Source organism: Spea bombifrons, chromosome 11, assembly GCF_027358695.1.
Source record: "Spea bombifrons isolate aSpeBom1 chromosome 11, aSpeBom1.2.pri, whole genome shotgun sequence".
NCBI classification, from domain to species: domain Eukaryota; kingdom Metazoa; phylum Chordata; class Amphibia; order Anura; family Pelobatidae; genus Spea; species Spea bombifrons.
This window is the reverse complement of record NC_071097.1, coordinates 2,043,083-2,069,909: the sequence shown is the minus strand read 5'-3', so window position 1 is coordinate 2,069,909 and position 26,827 is coordinate 2,043,083. Positions and strand designations below refer to the sequence as shown.

The 26,827-nt window shown below is 41.4% G+C and overlaps 1 protein-coding gene across 2 annotated transcripts; it reads left to right on the top strand.

The window, feature by feature from the left end:
• Positions 1-1,635: 1,635 nt before the first annotated feature.
• On the top strand, positions 1,636-24,453 carry LOC128468165 (rap1 GTPase-GDP dissociation stimulator 1-A-like). Of its 2 annotated transcripts, none has more exons than XM_053449856.1 (14): positions 1,636-1,811; positions 14,912-15,070; positions 15,869-15,986; positions 16,769-16,894; positions 17,191-17,319; positions 18,282-18,407; positions 19,300-19,443; positions 20,143-20,274; positions 21,703-21,837; positions 22,039-22,164; positions 22,276-22,415; positions 22,989-23,115; positions 23,489-23,617; positions 24,107-24,453. In XM_053449856.1, the coding sequence occupies exons 2-14, from the start codon at positions 14,936-14,938 to the stop codon at positions 24,256-24,258; spliced, it is 1,719 nt and encodes a 572-aa protein (XP_053305831.1). In that variant the 5' UTR covers positions 1,636-1,811; positions 14,912-14,935; the 3' UTR covers positions 24,259-24,453. The 2 variants fall into 2 exon arrangements, with proteins under 2 accessions (XP_053305831.1, XP_053305830.1); XM_053449855.1 differs by having other exon boundaries at positions 15,864-15,986.
• Positions 24,454-26,827: the final 2,374 nt, after the last annotated feature.

Genomic DNA, 26,827 nt, shown 5'->3' with positions numbered 1-26,827 from the left:
ATCTCTTGATGGTGGGAGTGGCTTTTAGCTCCACCCGCTGTGCATCCAGTACCACTGCTTTCTGTCTTTTCTCCGCCCCTTTTTCACTAGCCACTCCCTACATCCCAACTTTTATTATCCCATTCTATTCCTCAAACTCCCCAAAACAATTTCTGGTGTCCAAGTCAGAAGGGGCGGAACCAGCAACAGAAGTGGGCGTGGGAGAGGGCGTGGTCATCCGCTCACCTTACCCGAAGCGCCTCCTATAGAGAGTTTGTTGGGAGGATCGGCCCCAATCGGCCCCAGGCTCCCCTATGTGGTCAAAAGCAGGACAATGCCTGGAAATACCAATTGTACCTCAAACATCGGGACTGTTGGGAGGTATGACTCCTTTAGGATATTTCTATTTGGTACTGTTTATTACTGATGCCCTTCCTGGAATTTAACTCCCAATAATAAATTAACAAATTACTAATTTTTTTTTTTTTATATGTTAATTGCTTGCGTTTTCCGATGGATGAATCTTTCAATTATAAGAACATCAACACCGCGGGAGAACATAAAACTAAATGAGATCACGTGACATCATTTTATTCCTTTCAATCAAAAGGCATCTCAGGGGCTGCCATGTAAATATTTCCAGGAATATACGGAGCAGATACACGACTTGCTGCTGTTTATTAAGTAGAGCGGCCCATTCAGAACACGCATGTCTTGTGTTCTCTTTTTATTATTTTTTTTATTCCTAATATTAGATTAAAAATACGTTTTCAAAAATATTAATCTGTTCACCCCCGTTGTAGTTTTTGCTGCATATCAGTCGTTTGTATGATTCTCGCTCTGTTATCTGATCCCCGATCTACTAACCCCCCCCCGACTCCTTATCATACTGCCTGTGGGGAACAATAGAATGGCTCAGTCTTAATCACCCAGTCGGACTCTCTGACTAATGAAAGTCTATGAGGAACGGACTTCATTAGCATCGCCATAAAGCATCAGCTCAGTGTGGTGTTTGAGCCGGGAAAGTCACCCAAAATGGCGGCTCCAGGTCTGCATACAGCGCTGGGGGTTATTACTGTATACAGCGAGGGGGGGTTATATCACTGTATACTGCGCTGGGGGGGTTATATTCCTGTACACAGCACCCACAAAAAACATTTCAAGCCTAATCCACGCTGATCGCAAATTGTTCACAAATACATTTTAAAGATTATTTCAAATCCCAATGATGGTTTGGTTGTTTAGTAAGAAGACCTCCTTAGGACTCAACTGGTTAAACTTCCCTTTCCCTATTTTTTTCCCTCTTCTATTTATCTCCGATCGTTTTATCCTTTTTTTCTGGTAGTGAATGCCCCCCCTGCCCGCCCGCCCCCTTCGATAGAGCCCTATTTATAGCTCTGTGGTGGGAATAGAATACGGAGTCCTTTTGTAAACGTGCCGAGATAAATGATACCTCGCCTGCTGAGATTAAATCTAATTCGTCGGAAGCATAAAAGGAAGCCCCTTTTCCGAGCCCCCCCCCCCCCCGCGCGTCCCCGCTACTCCGTTACTTCCATGTTTATATCGCCGTTGATGACAATTGTAAGTTTGTCATGTAAGCTGTGGTGAGGGATTAAGTAATTAGGTAGTATTAGATGCGTTTGAGGAGCTGGGTCATTGAAAGAGAGAGGGAGGGAGGCTGATACGGAGAGGGAGTCACTGAGAGAGGGAGAGAGAGGGGGAGAGAGATCTATCCCTTCCTCATAGCCTGGTAGATGTGAAGGACAGTTTGCCTCCAAAAACGTCTCTCAATTTTTGCGGCCTCCCTCTTTTGATATTCACGACGGCGATGGGTAAGTAGAAATTATGCAATAATGGGTTGACGTGGGAAGATATTTTGAAGGTTCCTTCAAAAATGTAACGTAGCACGGGGCCCTGTGTAGAGCTTCTTCTTCTCGACGGAATGGGCAATGTCGAACCTTGAAGTCATAGAACGTATTCACGTCTGTGTTTTGCTGCTTAGCTGTGATTGGTTTGTTGCGGTTTAACCCGTGGGTTACCGAGTATTGGTTCTTCTACATGGGCCTCTTATGTCTGTGTCCCTCAGTACTTTGATGGACCTCTCTTAACCCATTCTGGATTCAGCAGAAGGTAGACGTCCGCTTTTTGACCTTCAATACAAAATTGTGTCATTTCAGCCATAATCTGGCAAGTTTAAGAGCGAGTAGGTTGTCATAAAACCACAGTCAGTGGTCCTTCTGCGTCGGAGGTGGACAAGTCTGCTTCTCGAGGGGGGACTTGATTTTCAATCCAGATGCCTTTGGTCAAATTGCGATATATCCAAAAACTATGGCCCGTTTGATGCCCATGAAGACCAGAATTGAGCAGTCCTTGACTTGAGACCTTCACGGTAACTTAGATTTATACGAAGTATTGAATTTTAATACTTTTAATTATTTACTGTTAGACCACTGGTGACGTCAAATCGACTCCAAAAATAGCAAATTAACGGTTTTTATCAGCTCTAATGAGACGAGGACCTGAAACATTTTTGTTCATTGTGGCCTTTCTTCTATCATTAAGTACCAGGGGGGAAAAAAGTTAACTCAACATCAGTCAATTTTTTTTTACATAATCACTGTATTTTGTCTGCGTAAATTGTTGTTGAATTGTTGAAAATGTGAAAATGTGAATCTAGATGACCCCTTTTTATATCATAACAATGCTTTTATTCCGTCCCTAGATGCAAAAAAAAAGTTTATTCAAAGTGTGCATATAAAGTTGGTATAATTAGAAAAAAGGTGCAACTTAGAGCTGATTTATGACAATTTTGAAATTTAGCTATTGTGTTAAATTAAAAAGCATGCGACCCTTTTTTTTTTTTTTTTTGGTGACCCATCCAACTGAGACCCCTTTAAAATCAGTTGGATCTGAATTTAGGTCCTGACCTCTTAAGACACCCAAAAATACTCCACCAGGTTCAGGGTGGACCTTCTCAGGGTGTTAACAGTAGGACTCCTCCAAGCTGTCCTACAGCATTGGGCCAAGTACAGTTCTAGGTTCTGCATGAGAACCAACCAGGCTCGGACTGGAGGTCTGGCCCACCAGGCAAATGTATCCAATATTAAAATCAGTTGGGTCTGAATTTAGGACCACACCATGGAAGACACCTTAAAAGACTCCACCAGGTTCAGGATGGTCCTTCTAGACATTGAATGTGTTGTAGGACTCCTCCATGTTGACCTACAGCATTGGGGCAAGTACATTTTTAGGCTCCACATGAGAACCAGCCAGGCCTGGACAGGCGCACCGGTCAAATGTCTAATGGGCCACTGTCAGCAGATTGGGTGCTGCGTGGTGCAACATAAAAAATGAGGCCACAGATATTTAGCCTCGTCTTCGCCAAGCCCTGGAACCAAATCATCTTGGGTCTACTGCTTCTCCTTTAATTAAAGCCCTTAATAATTTGGTTAAAAAAATTAAATTCAGGAGTGACTTCTAGAACTTTTGGAATGAATGCGAGACTTTTAATTTTAGCACATTACGCCGTGCCTCACATATTAGTCGCGTTAATTCCACAGCGTTTAGTCATTCGGCAGCAGCTACCACCAGCTAGTTATGGTTTATGGACCAGAGAGCTTCAGAATTAGGCGCTGGCAGAGTTTCTATAGATGCAGCAGGTGCGGCGCACTTGGGGCCAACAACTTTAATGCACGCGCCACACGCCTCACTAGATACAATCTCAATACGTTTATATTGTCCGCTCCGGGAGGGAGACATGAGATATCGCTCCGTCGGAGCTCTGTGTTCTGCTGGGTAAGGTACGTTTAATCAGCTCACAGCGAGGGATTCGAGCCGAGGCGGGGTGGACCTACAAGGGCCGGTCCAAGGAGGTGGCCAAACCGAAGAACAGATCAGCCTCTTGGTCTACCTGCCTCTCCATTGTGCCGGTACTCAATGGGTCAGGATCTCTGCTCCCCTCAACAGGCCCATTGATACTATGGAGACCATGCTAGAGGGCCTTCAAGAAAGTATTCTCCGGTGCCCATCCAGTGTATCTTCATTCTACCTCCGCTGGGGGGATAGACATAGGGCTCCTGAATCTGAGATGAGACCGATGACCGATTGAGGGTTGAGTCTTTACAGCAGGAGAAACGGGTGACCAGACGGGGCCGACGGGGGCCCCAAATTCTATGTTTATACACACAACGCTGCCATGTGATTGGACAGAATGGCCTAGAGTGTCCGAAAAATCAATAGTGATTGGGTAGGGCATCCCATCATGTCCCCTACGTCTTCAGAGGCTTAGATGGAATACAAGGAAGTTTTTCCTGGAATGAGTGAAACAGCCTCCCAGCAGACGTGGTATAGCACGATTATGTTATTTAACCCTTTCTTGCGTGTGCCTAACCTGTGATATTTTGTGTGCTGTGACCATATATATATATAGGTTAAGGATGGCAATCAATGGGTTAAAAAAATTAATGCCCCCCCCCCCGCTCTCCATACGTACACGGTGTCGGGTTTAATGTAAGTAGGTCACTGATGCAAACGCATCTTGCGGAACAGCCCAGACAGCAGAGACACAAGAGACACTAGGCGACGGGCAATATTAAGGCCACCTACTGCTGTTTTGAGGAAAAAAATGAGCGTTTTGGGCAAGATTAAGCAGAAAACAATACATTTATTTATATAGCGCCAGCAGATTCTGTAGGGCGGTTACAATAGGGGGACAGTGAAGATATTTTGCAAAGACAGCTTAAAACTGATAATAACATTGAGGCATGCTGGTAGAGAAGGACACGAGGGTCCTGGTCCAGTGAGCTTACAATCTATTGGGTAAGACGAAGTAGGTTGGTTGAGAGTCAGAGACAAGGAGGAGTCCCTTACAAAAATATTTCCCCCTTTGAGCATAACTCCCAGCGCTGTATACAGTAATACCCCTACCACTTCTGCTGGGAGGCTGTTCCACCTAACTACCACCCTTTCAGTAAAGTAAAACTTCCAATGCTCAGCCGATTTTGTGGCTTGGTGTTGGTAGGTGCCGCAGGACCCTTGTCATGTATTATAGAAGCTTCGTACCTTGAATATATTCCGTGACATACCAGAATCTCATAAATAATGGCGATTTTTTTTTCATTTTTTATTATAAATCAAAAAAAAAAGCCTCGTCTCGCCCGAAACCCATAAAACTTACATTAAAAAAGCGTATATGCATTTTACAGCACAGGGAACATTAAAACGAGAAAAAAAATATAATTATTTATGGGTTTACGGGGGGAAAAAATAGTGACGGACAGAAAATAAATCTCTTGTTTTTGGCCGGATCAGTCTTATGAAAACATGCGCGAGCGAATGCAGGCGACGGGGGGGGGGGGATTTATGGCGAGGCTATCTAAAAATTGATTTTGACTCAGCTCTGAAGCCCATATCTCAGTTTGAGTGCCTCTCTTGCAGTAATTTATGGGTTAATTTATCGTTCCCCGAGTGCGATGTTTGTAATGGCTGCCCGGAGGAAGCTACGCAACTCGGTAGTCCGCCATATCGTCTCTTAAAGAGACAGTCAGCACTATTTTTTTTATTATTAAAGCGATTAAATGAGACGCTCTCACTTAACGGGGATGGCTTCCCCTGCTGCGGTCTCAGGAGGACCTTCGCTCAACCCCAAAACAAGTCTCCATCTTGAAAGACCTTCAAGATGGAACCCAAAGACAGCTTGACTGGTCCTCCAAAAAAGAACTCATTTCTTGGGTCCAATAATAATGATTATTTATTGACTTCTATAGCACCGCCCTAGTCCGCGGCGTTGTAGAATGGGCAAACTCGTACTAGTAGCGCATCACGTAAGAGTCTGGACTGATGAGGAGATGTCTTCTCAGACAAGCTCATGATTAGCAGGACATCGGAAGGATGTCTTGTGTCGCGGTCAAGGACTTTATCCAAGGACTCTAGTGTCCAGGTGAATCGAGTTTGGTTAAGGAAAGAGGAGACCTCTGAGGTCCTAAAAGCTCATGTGACTTTATGGCTTTCACCAATGTTGGCCAAATCATAGGCATCATCATTGACTGGAGACTCCGGCTTGGTTAGTGAGGTGGTGAGGTGGTGAAGGTCCAGGTCCCCTCGGGTCTCATTGTCATCTGGCACAAGGTCCATTCGGTGGCGGGGGGGGCGGACCCTCTACTTATTCTAGAAGCAATTCCCAACAGATCAGCAAAAACCCTGCTTTAACTAAGGTGTATAAATGACAATCACAGCTCCTTTCTTCCTAAATCGCTCAGTGAGTCTGTTTTTTCCTTCACCGCAGGATGCGTTTAAACAGTTAATTATACAGAAGCTGCTTGGAATTATCTCTTTTATTCTAATTGTTTTAAATAAAATAAATAAAAATCAAATTTATTTACTTAAAATTTAAATATAAATAAATTAAAAATAATAATACGTTATAATAAGTTATAGAGTATTTAAATGGCATGAAAATAGTATTTTTTAGTATTATCAATAGTAATAATAGTAATAGTTATAGAATATTCCAAAGGTATAAAAGTAGTATTTTTTATTTTAATTAATAGTAACAAAAGTATAATAGTATTATTAAATATTTATATAAAATTATGTTTAAATATTGTTTTAAGCTGATTTTTTCATTTTAATGTTAAATATTTTTTTTTATTCAATTTATTTTCTAAAAATTAAAAGAAATACATTAAACTTATAAGATTTATCGAACACTTATATGGTATATATTAAATATTTTTATAAGATTTTGTTTAAATATTGTTTTGATGTAGCTCACAATGCTTTCTATGTTAATTAAATGTATTTATATTTTAATTTTTTATTTATATATTTTTCTTTCTATGTTAATTAAATGTATTTATATTTTATTTTTATTTTTTTTATTTATAGATTTTTCTTTCTATGTTAATTCAATTTATTTTAATTAACAATTAATAATGAATTGCCGAATTTATTTTCTTAACAATAAAATAAAAAGAAATCAATTCAAATAATGCAATTTATAGAATATTTATATTGTAAAAAACGTGTTAAATATTCATATAAGATTTTGTTTAAATGTTTTTTTTTTTCAACGTAACTCACAACGGCGGAGAATACGTTGAAGGTTTTGGATCTAAATCTCCTTTTTCTGTAAATTTTTCTCCTTTTTTGCTGAACCTCATTCACTCATCTGAACAAAAACCTTGCAGGAGCTGTCCTAGGGATTAAATTTGTGGCTCCTCAGCTGTGAATTCTAATTAGGTTTTCTACCACTGACACTCGCGCAAGCTAAATTTAGGAATGCAAAGGCTTAGGAATGAAGAAAAAGGGGGGGGGGAAGACCCACAATGCACTCCTTAATTGCATCTAAAGAGAATTAACGTGCAACACTGCTTTATAGAGAATTTTCCTGATTTAAAAAAATATATAAAACATACAATTTATATTTGTAAAAATAAAAAATAAGTTCCTTGTTTACACAAAAATCCACATTTTCTTGAAATAATAACTAAATCTGGTAATTATGTTATAAAACAAATTAGGGCGCAAGGTGTCCTTGGGTTAAACAGCTAACGAATATGATTTGTTGGTCAAATTGGATTTTATTGGTCATAACAGCTAATATTTCTGGACCTTTTGGCTAAGATCAAGTGGTCCTCTTGATGCTCTGACCTTAAGGGAGAGTGGCCATTATGGAGCCCCTGGTTTGGTCCGACAGGGCACTCTGGCACTGTAGTGGTTTGTGGCCCCCGCCTCAGAGCACCCTGGTGGACCAAACCAGGGGCTCCATAATGGGGACCAAGAGGACTACTTGGGTTGGTAAGAGCACTGTCGCACCATGGTGCTAGGGCCCCGAAGATTCAGTTTTTTTGTGGAAGGGCCGCCCCTCCTCCATGAGGACTTCAGTGTGCTCGCTTTCTGGAGTGGGCCCTAGAAGGCCAGGCCCATCCCTTGACTTCATCCAAGGAGGGAAGGAAGGGGCTGCATATTTCCACTTGTAGGAAGTGCAGCCCCAGAAGATAAAGATTGTGAACCCAATAGTCAGATAAGATTCGGCCCTCTTGCAGGCCTTTTGGAGGGTAGGGGTTTCATATCCCCTTCAGGGGCTGCAGCTCCAAAGAAGGAAGGATTGGTGATCTGGTGTCCATTTGCAGCCCATATGTTGGACATGTTTTTTGGCACCTTTCATCAAGGGGCTACAAATGCATACCTTGGAACTTCCTGGCTCAGGCTACATGGAGCCCTCAACCTTAATGGTGGCTTTGCTAGGGGTTGGACCAGGCATGCAAGGGGCAGGGGCTAGATATGTACATGAATGGGACCAGCGCATGGGTCAGGAGCGGAATAGGGGGAGAGCCGGAGAAGTGATCCAGAGAGTTTCTAGGAATGCACGTAACCATACCTTGGAGCTTTATGGCTCCGGGTATCTGGAGCTCTCCCTTGTAGGATGCGGGCAGGGAGTCCGTCTGACGTCGAGGGCCACACGGTTATTTAACTGATAAATTGAGGGTGTCGAGAACTCCAGGAACCTCCAGATGGAACCCAGAGAGTTCCCAGGCATACACAAAACCCTATGAGAAGTGTAGCCCCAGAAGAAGACGATTGGGAACCCGGTGTTCCTCTACGGCCGTACAATGGTACCGGCACCATCACCAAGTTCCCATTAAAGTGCAGCCCCTCTGGCTCTTAACTCACATAACAGCTAATGTTCCCAGCCCTTCTCCTAAAATATCCATCTATAATTTATATTAGAATGATATATTTCCGTAGCTACGTTTCTAAGTATAAATATCATTCCGACCATGAGCCTTAAAAAAAAATTCTTCTTTTTTTCTGAAGAACTCATCCAAATCCTGCCCCGAGGGTAACTTTGAATCCCGGCTTTAATAATCCTTTTCCAAAGAGCTTTTCGAACGTCTCCCCCATGAGTGGCTTCTTTACCCGGCGAAAGGTCCAGATAATAGCACTTCTGATTTATTACGACACTGTAGGGGCTGACCTTCTAAAAAAAAAAGATTAGGGCCGGCTCCTTCTTTTTTTGTCTTTTCTCCTTTTTTCATTTTTTCCCTACACCACAAACCCCGTAACATCGGGACGCTTTGACCGGCAGCCTTGATTTTCTATAAAATGTACATTTCCCATTCACTTAGAGAAAATTATCGAGCGCCGGTAAGAGACGACGCCATGCCATTCACTAGGTCATAAAGTACACGCTCTTGACTTTTACAACCAACCCGAAGGAAAAAAGCGAGAGAACTTGAGGTCTTGTTAATGGAAGAGCAAAATGATAGGTTTCCAGTAAAATGTGAAATATAAAATACCGCTTTTATAGAAAAGGCGGCGGGCAAATTGAACGGCCAACGGAAAGATTGGAAGATAAGGTTAGTTTAAGGATTGTAGGATACATGATAGGATTCCAAAAGTAGACGTTTCCTTTGGAAAGGGTAGAAGTAGAGGGTAATTAAGGGTTTTTTTGCCACCCTGGGAAATGATGGAATCCAGGAAATTAGATGTAAAAAGGGAAACAAAAATGGATGGAGTTGGAAGAATTATGGGGTAAAGGGGAGAAGAATGAGGATGGGATGAAAGAGAGAAGAAAGATGGGGAGAGATAAATTGGATCTTCTAGGCCAAGAGGTCCATTTGAGGTCCAAGAAAGCCTCCATTGTTGTGATTAAATATGGAAATTTGTTTTTTTTTTATAAACAAGAAGCAACCAATGAGATGAAGAACATGAAGAACATTGTCCATAATTTAGTTGACCGTCTGGATTTATGGAGACATACTGTTAGACAGGAGGGCGCATCTACGATACGAGTCCAACTACGCGCAATGGAAAAATCCATGTTGTCGTGACGAGATAAGAACGAGGGCAAAAGAGATCACATGGGACACCAAAAATATTGCTTGGAAGTCCACAAGAATTATCGATAATTGAGCTAAAAAGGCTTAATTTTTTAGTTGGAGGTGGAGCATACCACCATTCACCATATCAACCTCAACTTGTCCACATTATTATCTTGGCCTCCACACCACCACCACCCTAGTCTTCACCACATGAACCTCAGTCTACTGGAACGAATAAACAACAGGGGAGAGGTAACTTAAGGGGGTGGAATAAACATGCAGAGCCTTGGATCTGGAAAGTTAAGATCTTTGAGGGGTCGAAGCTCTGGAAGGGTGAATAATGCAGGTGAAGGAAGGAAGCCATCATGGCTGGTGAATGGTGATGGGTACTAATCTTTCTCTTATCATCCCGGACAATGAGTACAAGGTCCCTCTTAACTTCTGTACACACGCTGACTTTAAATTGAGCCTCTGTTGAACGGCTCATAAAAGCATTGCCAACAGGGCTTTCTAGATGAGAGCTACTGAACGGGATTCAAAGAAGTCCCTCTTCCATCTGCGGCCCGGCTAATTCGTAAAACTCCTCCGACGGCGCGACCGTTGATAGAGTCAATGTGACTGATAATCACTTCTCATTCATTGCCGCCGAAAGGACAGTTCTCATTTCCATAGCTCTTTTCCCGGTGATTGCGAGGCGAATGGAGAACGCAGCTTTGGCCGGCTCTTCTGGAATCCAATCGGATGAAGGCCGCTGTAAATGAATCATTGTTGCAATCTCGTTGACGATATTGGTTCCAATGCTTGATGGCAAAGTATGAAATTAGCGACCTAAGGTCACGATACGTCTGAATTGTATGATATAATCTGTCCTTTCCCTTTATATGTTTCAAACTAATGATGTCAAGGGACACTCTGTGTATTGATGAGCCAACGGAGATTTGCGTAGACAATGTTTCTGAATGATATAAAGTGTATATGCACAGTATAAATACATATATATTTCCATATTTTTCCATATGATAACTCAAATGCTTCATCTTATTTCCTCCTACCTCGACAAATAACTTGATATCTCATAATAGTCATTACACATCTTTCTGCTCCTTTTGACCTCACCACCACCTCATTGTCCAACATGTCACCCCCATCTAATCTACATTATTATCTTTCTGCTTCTTTTGACCTCGCCACCACCTGATTGCCCACCACGTCAACCCCAACCAATTGACATTTTCATCTTTCTTCTCCTTTTGACCTCACCACGCCTCATTGTCCCCCACGTCAACCCCATCCAATCTACATTGTCATCTTTCTGCTCGTTTTGTCCTCACCACCACTTCATTGTCCACGTCAACCCCATCCAATCTACATTATCATCTTTCTGCTTCTTTTGACCTCGCCACCACCTGATTGCCCACCACATCAACCCCAACCAATTGACATTTTCATCTTTCTTCTCCTTTTGACCTCACCACGCCTCATTGTCCCCCACGTCAACCCCATCCAATCTACATTATCATCTTTCTGCCCGTTTTGTCCTCACCACCACTTCATTGTCCACACCACCACTTCATTGTCCACATCAACCCCATCCAATGTACATTATCTTTAGTCCTCACCACCACCTCATTGTCCACCATGTCAACCCCATCCACATGATCATCTTTCTGCTCCTTTTGACCTCACCACCACCACCTCATAATGTACCACATTAAACCACTCCAGTTAACAATTTAAATTGTTCCTGGTAATGACCTCACCAACACAACACCACACACCATTTCCACCCCTACTATTCCACATTAAGATCTTTTCTACCTCACCACCATCTTGTCGTCCTCCACATGAACCATCGTCAGTCTGCAACATCAGCTTTCTATCGCTTTTGTCCAGATCACCCCATCAACAACATTCAGCAACTTAACACCAGGGCAGAGATGACTTAATGGGCAAGAATAATCATGCAGAAGATCCTGAGAACAGGAACTAAAGATTGCTGGGGGTTAATATAAGGGGGTTAATAGATAAAACTCCTACTCATACAGCAGTCAGCCTGCAAAATCCCAGTAAGACATTCCGTGGCGTGCTTTGCCCTGCAGCAGTAGGCTATATTTAACGCATGAGCGCAAAAGTCACTTTGAAAACACGACACAAAGTGATCATAGACACAATTACTGCTCAGTAAATCCACGGCTAGCTGCATGAGGAACTCTACGCTGTGGCCTTTGGCATCAGGGCAAGAACCTCTCATTCCAGAACGCTAAAAAACCCATCTGTCGTTTCAATTAACGCACATGACCTACAAATTTTCATTTCTACTAGAAAAAAAGCCTGTTTTTATACACATTATTGGGGGCTTTTTAGGGCCGTAGAACCCTGCGATCCCCTCGTACCCGGCAGGACATTCTGACCTCCTAGAATAGAGGGGGTCAGAGGAGGAAACAGGGACGCTTGGCAGGTAAATATGGAAAGCTGGCAGAGAACACATCTCCGCATTTTCTAAAGAGACAGCCCGTCCACGTGGTTGGACCGGGATGCCGGCAGAGTGGGGGGGCCTTTATTCTCCTTCTCTCGTCTCTAGCCTTTGGTATCATTATGTAACCGCAATCTCCTGGAAACAGATGGAGGCCTTTCAAGGACGTTTATCTGTCATCGCGCATATGGTGTGGTTCGGCTGATGTCTCTTTAGAGACCCAACGGAGCACCTGCAGTTTTTTAGGTTTTTAATTTTTTTGGTTTTTTAACCCTTTCGGGGGGGTTCTTTCTGAGCGGTCACATCCGCGCATTGTCACGGCAGGACGTCGTAGGAGTGGGTCGTAAGCCTATGGAGAAACGTTTCAAGGATAAATCATTTGAAATGACATTTGTTATTCCATTACTCACTCTGCTTTTGTAGTAAGGATATAAAGCCACGAACCAGCGTGGGAACGCCTAATATTGGTATTTTTTACATATTATTTTAGTAAAATATATATGGTGACATTTGAAACAAGACAGGCCAAGACCATGTTATTTATGGACCTAAATCATTGAGACAAGCAAAGGTTAGAATTCCCACGTCATTAATTCTTTTTCTGCTTAATAAATGTTGTGTTTAAGCTGTTGGTCCCATGGCTGAGAGTAGTGGAAGACATGCCACCAACCAGAAGAATCGTTCTTCAACAGCGCGTTACAAGAGCTTACTGCAAGGCAGGCTATGGAAGGGCGTATTCGTGAACAGGGTAGATCATGTGGTTCTGAGGTGGCACAGCTATGGAGAATCCTTCAGAATCATGGTTTCCTTAGGTCTAGATGGGTCGATGCTTCTGGATTCTGGTCCAGCATGGTCTCCAGACCTACAAAACTGGCAGTAATTATGGCTACCCCTTGTGGTCACCAATCCTTGTAGGATCCTACTGCATTGAAGATTTAGGTTGGCGTATGATGTGGTTTGGTTAGCTCATTATTTTAAAGGTCCTTCATCAAGATGGATCTGGATCCAGTATGTTCCTGGATTCAGACTAGGTCTAGAAGGTGTCTATGAGCAGGAGCTGGTGAAGTACTGGGGTGTTCCAAGCAAAAGCAAAATTAGCTACTAGGAAGTGGATTTGTTGTTCTGAGCTATGGAGTGTCCTTCAGAATCCTGGTTTCCTTATGACTTGGTGGGTCGGTCCAGCGTGAGTTTCCAACCAATCCTGGCTGTAATTATGAATACTCCTCTGATAATCAGCCCTTTTAGCATCCTGGTTCTGCAGCAGAGCTGGCCATACCTTACAGAAGACTAAGATACGCGAGTCATATGGTTTGGCTGGCTCATCGCTATGAAGGTCCTTCAGCAAGACAAATCTGAAGCCCAAGTGGAAAACCAATGAGGTAGATCCAGTATGTTCCTGCATGGGATTGGTTCTAGAAGGTGTCTGTGGGGCCTTTGCTTCAAAGGACAAGCAAAATTAGCTACTAGAAACACTGAATTTGAGGACCTGACAGAAAATCGAGGGTCAAAAGGAAGTTGGACTTGATTACAGTTGGGTGAAAGGAACCCTTGTACAGGGTACTACTGTACACAACCATTGGGTGCGAATTGTCCAACGTATCTTGTCCTAGATTTGCCAATCACCTCTCACCCTCTTCCAAATAACCCAGGTTTAATGGAGAAGACCCACAAGCAGAAGTCATTCCACGTTCAATCGAATCATTCTAAAAAAAAATGGCAGAATGCAGGAGCTAAAATTCTCTACAGCGTAAGCGGTGAAAGATATTTCTTAAAGCCGTGTAAAGGTTATCATGTTTTGAAGCCGTGCTATTAAAAAGAAAAGTCTCTTTTCCTATCTTGACATTTTAATTAGTTTGATTAATATAAAGAAACAATTTCCAACAACGTGAATATCTCGCCATTTCCAAAATCCAATGGATGAAATATATTTTTGGAGCTTGGTACATTCACCATATGATGAATGTTACTTTATTATTATCATTATTATTATTATTATTTATTGTTTTACATATAAATTCCATAGCCCTGTTATTAAAACGTATAACAAAATTAGTGGCCAATGTCTAGCCAACCCATGCACTGTTATTATTATTATTATTATTAACATTATTATTATTTATTTTGTATTTTTTTTATTTTTTTAAATTTATGTTTTATTATATTATTATTATTTATTGTTTTATATAGCGCCATCAAATTCCGTAGCGCTGTACAATGGGTGGACAGGACATAATACATAAATTTCAGCATTTATATATAAATATAATTATATAATTGTATTATTTACTATTAATGTATTTTATTGAAAATCTTTGGTAGTAATAACATTTTATTCAACTTTACTATTTTTTTATTATTATTATTATTTATAATATATACTGTACATATATATTATACTTATATTATTTATTTTATTTTATTATTTAACAGTGATTTATTATATTGAAAACCTATTGTGGTAAACCTTAGTTATTATGTTTTTATTATTTTATTTTATTTTTTTTTAATTTTTGTATATTTTTTATATATATTTTTTTTTATTTTTTTTGTAATTATTATTAGTTTTTTATTTGTTTTTATACAAATATAATTTTTATCATTAAGGCATTTAACACTCATTATTGATTCTCTTTAGTGCCGGAGGGTCTCACAAACCCAGATGTCTCGGACGGAGCTTCGGCGTCCCATGCGGACAGCCTCTGCCACCACTTGGAATGTCTCAAACTTTGCAGAGGGGAAGAGAACGAAATCCTCAAAAGCCTTGATGTGGTCCTGCAGGCGTTGGGTGAAGACAGTTAAGTATTATTCTGCCAAATTACAGCTGAAGTTTGGTCTAAAATGCTAATTTTTTTACAGCAAAAGATATGTGGATTTCAAATTATCAAGATAAGGGCTCAGGGAACATTAAGATTGTGTTTTGGTGATCTGGAATAGTGACAAACCAAGCATGGGTCACAACAAGTACAATATCAACAAGTGTGACTCCTTATCATACTGCCTGTGGGAAACAATAGAATAGCTCAGTCTTAATCAACCAAGTGGACTCTCTGAATAATGAAAGTCTATGGAGGGGCGGACTTCATTAGCATTTCCATAAAGCATCAGCTCAGTGTGGTGTTTGAGTCGGGAAAGTCATCCAAGATATCACATGATATGTCGGCCTGGTTAATTCATCCTTGTTGGCATGGCGATGGAATCCGTTCTGTAAAAGTAACATAACAGGAATTTTATCCGTCATTTCTTAAGTTTTTAACTATATTTTTTTAACACGTGACCTTTGTTTTGTCCATTTGACGTTTATCACAAAAAAAGAAAAAATATATATATTAAAAATAAATAATATAATATAATAAAAAAATTATTATAAAAACAACTTAATAATAAAAAATATAAAATAATAATAATAAATAATAATAATAATAATAATAAAATAGCTCTTTTTTAATATTGCCCTTTCGCTTTGTTTTTGTCTCTCTTTCCCCCGTTGTGTTTGGTTTGTATTAATCACGTCACCCGGTTATTACCAGTTATTTTTAGAATCATTGGGAAAGATTATTAATTGTCACTTTTTTGTGTTTTCACAATAGTGCAGACATCCGCCAAAAAGCTGTCGGACTTTGACGTTCTATCCGCCCTAGGCAACATTCTGAAATCAAGCCCCACCTGTGCAGAGAAGGCCGCGCATGTCCTAGCAGAGCTGGCAAAGAATGGTGAGCGTTATGGTCCACAGTGGTCAAAGTTCTTCTCCTTTGTAGTGCGTTGGCTTGATATGGATGATGCCCTTTTTTGATTAAAAAAGGGCGAGGAGGTACAAAGAAATGTCAGGACAGGGGAGATCTGAGAAGTAATTGGGTGTCATGGAACATCTAGGACAATATTTATAAAGGCCTCGTGACAATTAACAGACCATTGGGTTTTGGTGGAGCTTTTGGAATGCCGCCGGCAGATAAGACTCATTCAGCCCATCTAATCGGCCTGTTTTTCCTCCTGTGAAGGCTCCGACCTTGATCAGTCTTTGGTCTGGTCTTAGTGGTCCCATGGTTGAGGTTGACCCTTTATTCCAGATCAAATCCCACCTACAAGGAAGTAAAGCCAGACAGAATCAAAGTTCTAGTTTGTACCTGTTGGGTTCCGGTGGTTGATCATTTTGGAGAAGATGACCATGTATGGGATGACTCAAAAATGATACCCAATGTGCTACCACCGTTGGCCATCAGCTTTTATCTACCTCTGCTAGCTGATGGCCCTTCTGAAGAGATTCAGGATCATGGTGTTACTACCCAACACATAGAAACATAGAATCTGCCGTCAGATAAGACCCATTCGACCTTGGTCTTATATTGAGCGTCACTTATCTTCCTTCTCCTCAACTGGACCGGAAGGGATTTGACCTCAGGATGTCTTCTTCCTTACAGACACATAACTGGGCAGTACAAGGGAGGCCCCCCAAATTGGCCCAATTTTATTATTAACATTAATATTCTGTCTACAGAAGAAACGAGAAAGCCTTGTATCGAAGCAGGGCTGGTTATAGCCCTGGTACCGCTTCTGCAAAGTTCCGATCAAGAGATTCTTCTCCACGCCGGCCGCGCCATTGGCCGCATCTGCTATGAAAACAGTAAGTATCGGGATTCTCATTTTTTGTATTCACTGTATACCATGGGAGCCGCCATCTTAACTTCGTGTTCTCCGCATTAAGTCATCTCTTCCCTATTCTTAAGTTGCTGATTGTTGCTGATTGGTTCAGGAAGCCCTTGTAAGGGTGGAGAAGAAGAAGGGAGAGAACTTCAGGACATGAAATAGATTAGATAATGCTTGCTCTACCACAGACTGTCCCGTCATCTCAGCTTCCCTAATTATCTCCAATCGTACGGATTGGGAAACACTCATCGTGGTCATTTCTGTTTCTTTCAGATGATCTACAAGAGCAGTTGGTTGAACTTGACGTCATCACGCCTTTGGTCAGAATTTTAACGGATTTCCCAGACAATGACACATTGGTGCGTGTGGGTCTCTTGGCGTTGTCCAACTTGGCCGATCTAGGTTAGAATCTTCTCTCAACCTCAAGATATGCGTAACAATATTTCAGCTTGTATATTACCCTCGCTTTTGGTATTTTACATTACTAATATTTGAGTTTATGACCCTTTTTTATTGTACCCAACATGGTTATCTATCTCGGGGATGCTACCAGAAATCATAATGAACATTACAAACCTAAAGACATGGTTCCGCTTCCCCATTCCACCCCATGGTCCTTCTACTTTCCTGCCCCATGCTAGCAACGGGGCCACCACCAGGACCCAAAATCCGCGAAGAGGTCACTAGATCTCAAATCCTGGAAAGGGATCACCGGGGTGCAATCTCAAAATGGAACCATCTGTGTCGCAAAGCCCACAAGGGCCCAGACATGGGTAGTGGACCATGAGGGTCACTGAGTTGACCCGTGATAGATCCAAGTCCAACAGCCTACCCGGGCCCCATACATTGGTACTGGTTGTTATCCCTTATTATAGTGTGGGGGTTGTACCAATGACAAGGAGGTTCTAGCAGCTAAGATGGCGCGGCTTCTCTGAAGAAGTGGGTTTTTAGATGTTTCTTGAATTTCGGGAGGGAGGGTGAAAGCTGAAGGTTCGTTGGAAGGAGATTCCAGAGATATGGGGGCAGAACGAGTGACGGGAAAAGGAAGAGGTGATAAGTGAGGAGGAGGAGAGCCTCAGCCCATGGGAAGAACGTAGGGATCGAGTAGGTGAGTATTTGCTTATGAGGGCACAAATGTATTGAGGAACAGTATTATGGGGTGGGGGGCAGTGTTATGGAGGGCCTTATATGTCAGTACCAGGATTTTAATTTAATTCTAAAGGTTATAGGGAGCCGGTGGAGGGTTTCACAGAAGAGGAGCACCAAATGCTGGTAGCGCATGTGTTTGACGATACCTGGTGGCTTTTGTTGACCACCACCATCGGTGGTTACATTATGTGTTCTTCTCTTTTCTCGTCTTGTAGAGAGTGCGAAGGAAGCATTAAGTAAAAGTGTGGTCGTTGAGCAGCTGGTAAAGCAGTTGAAGAGAGCAGAAAACCACGAAAGAGTTGAAATCATCATCGAAGTTCTACAGATGCTGGCTGAGAACGGTACACGCGCATGGGGAACCCCGATAATCAGGAGTGGTGGAGTTGGGGGGGAGATGAATACCGGGCTCATCATCTTGAAGTTGGCTTTGCCTCCAGGGGTTTGGGTGGATCTTCGTATGAGTCCTCGCTCTGTTATCTGATCCCCAATCTACTAAACCCCCCGACTCCTTATCATACCGCCTGTGGGGAAACAATAGAATGGCTCAGTCTTAATCGCCAGTTGGACTCTCTCACTAATGCAAGTCTATGGAGGAGCGGACTTCATTAGCATGGCCATAAAGCATCAGCTCAGTGTGGTATTTAAGCTGGGGGGTTATTACTGTATACAGTGCTGGGGGGGGTTATATCACTGTATACAGCGCTGGGGGGGTTATTAATGTATACAGCGCTGGGGGTTATTACTGATTACGGAAGCTTCTCAGCATGAAATGATTTACAGGACTCTGGTTTCATTTAAAATTACAATTTTTAGCACAAAGAATGATTTAATTGAAAACGATAAGAAAAAAAACCCATGTTCATTCACAACAGGTGGCAGCAAATGAGGTTTTCAGAAGTGGGAAAAATGGAAATAACATTATCTGTTCTGTAATCTGCATGTTTAATTCTCTCTAAGAGTGCAGATCGGCCCCATCCGGCCCCCGTCTAGTCGCACGTTTCTCCTGCTGTAACGACTCAAACCTTAATCAGTCGTTGGTCTCGTCTTAGGTTCAGGAGCCGTATGTCTATCCCATGCATGTTTAATACCCTCGCTGTGTTACCCTCTACCACCTCTGCTGGGAGGCTGTTCCACTTATCCACCACCCTCTCAACTTTTTGCTCATATGCAGCAAACATTCAGAAAGAGAGACAATATAATAATTTTGCGGCCTATTTTTTTTTAACCCTTTAGATGTCTTAAAAATCCAGCTTGTGGAGACCTCCGTGCAAGAGACATTGTGTGACATTCTGCGAAGACTCCAGGACAGCTCCCAGACAGAAGATATGTGCACAATGAAGTCATCATCTGACCTCATCGTATCTCTACTCCTCGGCGGTGAGACAATTTTGTCCAATTCTGCGTAAAAAAAATAAAAAAATAATATATATATTTTTTTCTTTTATTTATTTATTTATTTTTATTTTGCCATAAAATAAACACAAATTGTATTTCGATTTTTAATTTGAATTCTGTATTCACCAAAACCAAAGAAGATTACAAAAAAAATTCAGAGGGAATAATTTACAGATTACGCCTTAGGCGGGGTTAATTTATTATTTTATTTCATTTATTATTTATTAATTATTTAATTTATTTTTATTAAATATTTATTTATATTTATTAAAATAAATTAAAATAAATAAATAATAATATTATAATAATAATCATAATAATAATAAAATTGAGACAAATTGCAAAATATGGGTTAATGGTATGATCCAGAGCATTAGTAAAGTAGGGTAAAAAGTAGCGATCATGTGACCAAAAGTGGGTGGAGCTAATATTTAAAGTACCCTTATCTTCTCATTTCTTTTATTTTAAGTAAATTTGATAAATCTATATAATTATGTCTATGGCTTAAAAAAATCTGTATTTTTGTATAAGAAACCCACCTCGTGTGTATACTATAGGAGCAGCCATCTTAACTTCCTGTTCTCGGGAGCTACGTGCTTATTCCTCCCCACGATGTTCACAGGAATTGTCTTTTTTTTTTATCAAATAATGTTTTGGGGTTTTTTTTTTGTAAAATTGTAGATGAGTCAATGCAGAAGCTGTTTGACGACGGGCATGGCATAGTCTACCAGAATGTCCCTTCGTGGCTGACCTCGCGGCACACGATCCTTCAAATGACAGGGGCCCTCGCCATCGCGAACTTCGCTAGAAATGGTAAGCATGCTTTTTTGGTACAGTCCTGACCTCCCTTGTGGCTACCATGCGACGCTTAATTGCTGAGAGGGTGGTGGATAAGTGGAACAGCCTCCCAGCAGAAGTGGTAGAGGGTAATACAGTGAGGGTATTAAACATGCATGGGATAGACATACGGCTCCTGAATCTAAGACGAGACCAACGACTGATTAAGGAGAAACCGGCAGACTAGACGGGGGCCGGATGGGGCCGATCTGCCGGCAATGTCATCATGGGAGATACAATCCACCCATAGCTGCGGAGTGTCAGTGTTAAAGTCCTGTTTATAATTACCTTGGAGCCATTAAAAAATATATTTAAATTTATATGTGCAAATGTTTAGCATGATGACGTCATATATGATGTCATAGCTCTCAGCCGGCTGATACGTGATGGAATCAAATAGGAGAATAGAAGGTTTCTATTTATTTTTTATTGGTTTCCTTTAATATTTTGTCAATCCTTGCACAAGACTTTCGAAGTAGTCCTTTCCCGTCCCCGCGCACGTTCTCGTGTGATGGAGCGTCTGGGCTCCGAGCCGAGACATTTGTCAAGTGTCTCAAGAAGATGTTTTCTTCCATTAGCTGAAACCAACTGGACGAAGATCGAGTAGCCTGACACCGGCTCACAAAAGGGGATTGAAAAGCCTCATTCTCCGGAGACTGGAGGGCGAGTTTAAGGGTGGGGAGGAAAAAGAAAAAGACGTCGTCAATCAGAAGAGACAGGTTTAGAGATCATGGGGGGGGGAGAGACAGATGGTGCCTTCAAGCTCAAAGGCTAAAGTCAAGAAGATGAGGGGGTTAACCTCTTATGGACATATGAGCTGGCCCTGAGACTCTTGAGATATTAACCCTTCAATAGCCCATCGGGAAGATTCTATGTAGTGACCCCTCAAATGGCTGTAATACCGGCCCTCATGGAATCCTTACAGGGATATCACCCATAACACACTGGGGGCAAAAGAAATAATGATCTGACCGCGTCCCGTTCGTACTTTTTCCTGGGAACACTTAATTGTCAGGTGATACAAAGGCAGGCGCTGATAGGCTGTTGCTATAGAAACTGTATCGGCTTGTTTAAGTAAGATATATGAACGTGGTGGGCTTATTCGTAGGTTTTGGAGCCCCTCTAGCAAGATCTGGCCACGAGTAGCCACATTTATCATCTTTTCTTGATCGTTGGAATGGAATTTGGAACGTTTTAATGGAATTTCACCTAATTTCAGCTAAACTTTTATTGTTATTGGGGGCCAGGTATGAGAATGGGCTACCGGTTAAACCCAATAACTCATTTTTGAGGCTACCTCACCAAGTTTCTTGAATTACCAATTGCTTGATAAATCCGACTCCTACAACAGGACTATAGTATGACGTAGGGCCAGATGATGACTGCGTTTGGCTCTCTCCGCAGACGGTAACTGTGTGTGTATGGTGAAGCTTGGCGTGGTCCACCAGCTGTTGGACCTCTTGGAGATGCACGTGGAGAACGGAGATGTCGGAGTACAGCACGCGGCCCTTAGCGCACTCCGGAACCTCGCAATACCAGGTAACAATAGTCGACGGTGGATTTCTTGATGATAAGTGACACCACATGGGTCCCACGATTCACCAAAGAGACATGTAGAGCGGTTGGGTTGGTCGGAATCCTCTAAGATGCTTCACAGAAACAGTCCAGAAACAGTGAACTTTTCACAGTTACAGTTAACCAAAAACGTCGCTTTTCAATATATTTTTTTTTGTTGTCCAGTGCTGAACAAGGTGCAGATGCTGGAGGAAGGGGTGGCCGACAGAATTCAGATGTTGCTTAGATCAGAAATGCCTCCCGTACAATTTAAACTCCTCGGGACTCTCAGGATGCTGACAGATGGACAAGGTACTAACGTTCTGGAGACCCCATCCAGAAGGACATCTGACACACCAGAGAGAGTTCAGATCCTGATAGAAAGAGCACTCGTTAACTCTGCCCTCTTTGTTTTTTGTGAAGCTGATACGGCCAGGATACTGGGACAGGATTCCAGGCTTTTGGCCAGATTAGTCCAATGGAGCGAATCCAAAGACCACGTAGGGGTACGAGGAGAAGCCAACCGACTGCTGGCATCTCTTCTGCGTCACAGCAAGTCACAGGTAACGTGCCTCATGGAGGTTATGATGAAAGACCTCAGGTTCCTATTTATCCATGTCCAGTATCTGGTCAATGTCGACGTAAAGGACATGTGAGGTTATTTGTCCTTCAGAAGGAGTGGTGGCTTCTGACTTTTGCTCTGATTCTACCATGATAGCTTTCATTGGACCAAACAGAAAAAAATCTAAAGTCACATAAGCTGTTGACTTCCCAGAGGACTATTCTTTGGTGGCGACCACAGCAAATACATGTTGATTAAGCATGTACTAGACATGTTCTGTGAATTCATTGGGCGCTTGGACAATTGCTTTTGGACATAACTTATATATCAATGGAAATAAATAAATCCTCTAGAGGATGGTGATCGACCCTAGTGTAAGGAAGGTCCCTTGGGTCAGTAGATAGATGTCATTAGACACCTAACGCTAACTCTAACCTCTAGACATTGCTCTCCTGGCTACCCTACTTGGTAGCTCTAGCTTGGACCTGCATAGAAACATCTGAAGGGTCCTTAAAAATCTCCTATAAACGTCAAGGTCGTCTGTTTAACGAGAAGGTATTTTGTGCCCCCCCAGGACGTGGTGAAGGCAGTTCAGCAGGCCAACGGATTGAAGCACCTGGTATCCATGACAACGAGCGAGCATGCAATCATGCAAAACGAAGCCCTCATCGCATTGGCCATCGCCTCTGCAATTAACATTGGTACAAAAGTAACAATATTGTTAATTCATGGAGTTTAGGTAAGCAATATATGTTTAAGAAACCGACCCTGTGTGTGGTCCACAGGGAGCAGCCATCTTAAACTCCTGCTCTCAAGATCTACATGATTATTCCTCCCCATTAAGTTACATCTCCCCTATTGTTGCTGATGTCGATTGGCTCAGGTAGTTTTTGTAAGGCTGGTGTTAGTGAAAAGGAAGGGGTTTAGGTTAAAAAATAAACATTGAAACCTGTTTCTTGCAAAGTCTTCACGCCCCATACAAGTTGACCCTAGAGCTAGCCAGGAGATAAGAGCCCAAATCCCCATTCAGTCTCTGCTCTTGTCATTCACCATCTTCTCCCTTTTTACCTCCAGATATCGTGAAAGAAACTTTCCAGGAGACGGAGCTGGTGTCAGTTCTGCACAAAATTTTAGAGGGTGACTCGATGGGTCCAGAGGTGAAATACAACTCCATGGGCTTACTCTGCAGCATAATGGACTCAGGTATTACTCTGACGTATTACTATAACGTGTGACATCCCATCGGAGGAACATTAAGTCCAAGGCTAGAAGAAGCCACCATTGAAAGTGGGTCTACTGGTTTTAGGGAGAGGGGTGGTTGATATATTCTCCAAACTCCTCTGGAGGTTGGAATTAATTCACAATATCATGATTCTGTAGGCTCATCTGCTATGACCGGCCAACCACGAGGAGCTTCTTCTGCAGGAACTTTTATCCGGCCTATACAATGTACAGGTCAACCAGATAGTTCCTCGCTTTCTCATAGAAGAAACCCACCACTATTGGTTCCTCATAAGTTAAGCAGTCGAAGTAAAGTTTTCTGATGAGATCAAACCTATCCGCGGGGTCTTTGTTCAGAGAATAAACCCTATAGACTAGACCGGGCATCATAACATGGAAGGTTTTTGCAGAAGGTGGTGGCGAGGGAGATACAGTAGACGTATGACCTCCTTACTGTGTTTTCTCCACCAGATGAGTTACGGAAAGAAATGGAAGCAGTCAACTTAAAAGAGACCTTGGAGAAGCTTCGTGGACACAACAACAGCAACGTAGCCAAGCAGGCCACAACTGTCCTACAGATACTCATCACCGCCAACCAAAACAGTGGCCACTTCTTTGCCTAGTTCTCGACTTATCCATTAGCTATATGAATTGCATCTAGGTTGGCATCTAGAACCCCAGCATTGACTTTTCCCATCATCCATGTGGGATGTTCCCCATCTTTGTGAAAGTAACATAAGGAGATTATAGCGTTCATACCTTGGCATGCATTACCTCCAATGGAGAGTAGCAAAATAAATTTAGCCTTAAACCTAAAATGGTCCTCCTCAAATCTGTATCGTCGGGGACAGTGTGCTTACAGAAGATGGTTTTCCAACAGGAAGTCATTAGATGTTCCCAATTTTTCCATTTATGAGGGAGTATTCTGCAGATTAAGACAGTGCCAAAGCACGTTCGATAACCAACGCTGTAAGAAGGTACCTTCCATGACCGGATGACTATTCTCAATAGGTAGTTTCGATCTATAATCTCCTCAATCTTTCCTCGATAACCCAAAATGATGAACTCTGGTTTACCACGAGCACCTGGACACGGGCAGAGCTGGCCAAAGCCATCTCATTCCATCTGAATGTCCACTTTCCGCCATCTACAAACCTTAGGGGGTGGTAGACATGGTAGTAATCTCGTCAAGAGTCCACCAAGTTCCATTTTAGAGACATTGCCACCAAAAACAATACAATGGTGAAATATTGATAATTTGGCATAGAGACAATCAAATTAGACGCAGTGGGGGTTATGTATTAAAAAGTAATCTTGTTACTATAGCAACCGGTTGAATCTGCAGCAACATTCCTGTGGTTGCTATGGTAATAAGACCACTTCCCAAATCATAAAATTGATACCAGCAATCACAGTCATACATAAAAACAGACTTTATTAAAAAATATTTAGAAGGCATTTATTTTATAAAACAAAAACAAAAACACTCATATGTAGTACGTCGACTTCAGAAAACAAGTGCCTGCACCGGAGGGGGTACGCGTTACAATTTAGCAGGACTGGCACTCCAAAGAGCAGGAGGAAAGGGGTATTGAAGCCAGATTACAAGCAATTATACAGTGCGGTTTAAAGGGTTAAGTATTTTTTTATTTTTATTTTACTTTGTCCGCATATGCAAATGATTTGCATATAATACCAGCCAATATTATGTGTAAATGAATGTTTTTATTTCCTTTTGATCTATACAATCGGTTTGCGATTTGGTGAAATTTTGAAAAAAAGGTGCCAGCCGGCACTTCAACGTGAAAGGATTGGGTTAATCATGATGACATAAACGCTCCCTTCTGATGTCACAAACGTAAAAAAAAAATTGTAAACAGTTCTATAGAACACCTACATTTTCTATGTAGAAAAAAAAAAAAACTATACAAAAAGTCAAAAGGACTATAGCAACATTCACCGTTTTAGTAGAAAAACAAAAAAAAAAAACATAAAAAACACATTTACCTATAAGTTAGTCTATACTTTGCAGTAGAAAACATAAAGGACTTGCCATTATTTAACACACAGCAGCACTCCAAATTTTCATTTGGGTCTACATAAAAAAAAAAAAAAAAAATAAAAAAAAATTAAAAAAAAAAAAATGAAACGTTCAAATATTATTTGGGAAAAAAAAATTAAAAAATACATAAAAAAAATGAAATGTTTTAAGTGGTGTTCAAAGATTATTGCTTCGAAAAAAAAATAATAATCTTTAATTATCTCTTTTTTCAAGAAATTAGCATAGTTAAGGAAGTGATAACCAATATTATATATTCATTTCTTATGAATTTTGTCATCGCGCACAAGGAGAAAATCTAACCCGCTGGCAGTATTATCCAATGTGGGCCAAAAGGGGCAAAAAAACGAGTCGTCCTTGGTGGGATCCATTGAGCATTTGTCCTCGTGTAAAATGGCGAAAGAACGCGATGATAGGATGTCCTTAGACCCTGTGGGCTCCAGCTAGAACCTTCATGATCTACAATTAAAGCCTTGTCACGTTGTTAAAGATGGCTGCCATGGAGTCGGCAATCCCACCAACACGTTCATGAGTCAACAGACCCTCGGCTCATCGATCCAATTTCCGTAGAAGTCAAGTTGGCCATCGAGGCTCTTCTTTAAATGGGTCTCCCTCCAAATCTTAATCTAATACTGTTCAGTGAAGGTTGGCATGCATTGGTACCGCGTCCCGAGCCTCACCATCACGAGTAGACGAGGACTCATGGGAGACACGGAAATAAGTGATACATTTAGTATTTTGGGGAATTTGTGACCAATATCTCATGCATGTTCCTCACAACCACAGAAGAATAACTGAAAGGTGTGGTGGGAGCCCCCCCCCCTTTAACTGAAAATATTTTCTTTAGCTAATTAGTGACCTATACTGGAGAGGGAAAAAATAAGTGGATAAAAAGGTCTATCACTTGACCTGAAACGTTTTATTATTTTATTTTATTTTTTTCTTTTTTTTCTTTGTTTAGCAGTCTTTTCAAAAATCAAAAACATTTTTGGTAACAGTTATTTCATTATTTCACTTATTTTTAAGTTTTGTTTTTTTTTGTTTATGGAATAATAAAAAAAAATAGAAATAAATGTTACCAAAAATATTTCGATTTTGAAAAAGGTTGCTTAGGTTTCATTTAATTTAATTTT

Bases quoted from the DNA above. Each gene is read 5' to 3' on its own strand.
- LOC128468165 (XM_053449855.1), top strand. The intron at 22,416-22,988 runs GTAACGTGCCTC...GTGCCCCCCCAG, and splicing joins TGCGTCACAGCAAGTCACAG to GACGTGGTGAAGGCAGTTCA. The intron at 23,618-24,106 runs GTATTACTCTGA...TTTCTCCACCAG, and splicing joins CTGCAGCATAATGGACTCAG to ATGAGTTACGGAAAGAAATG.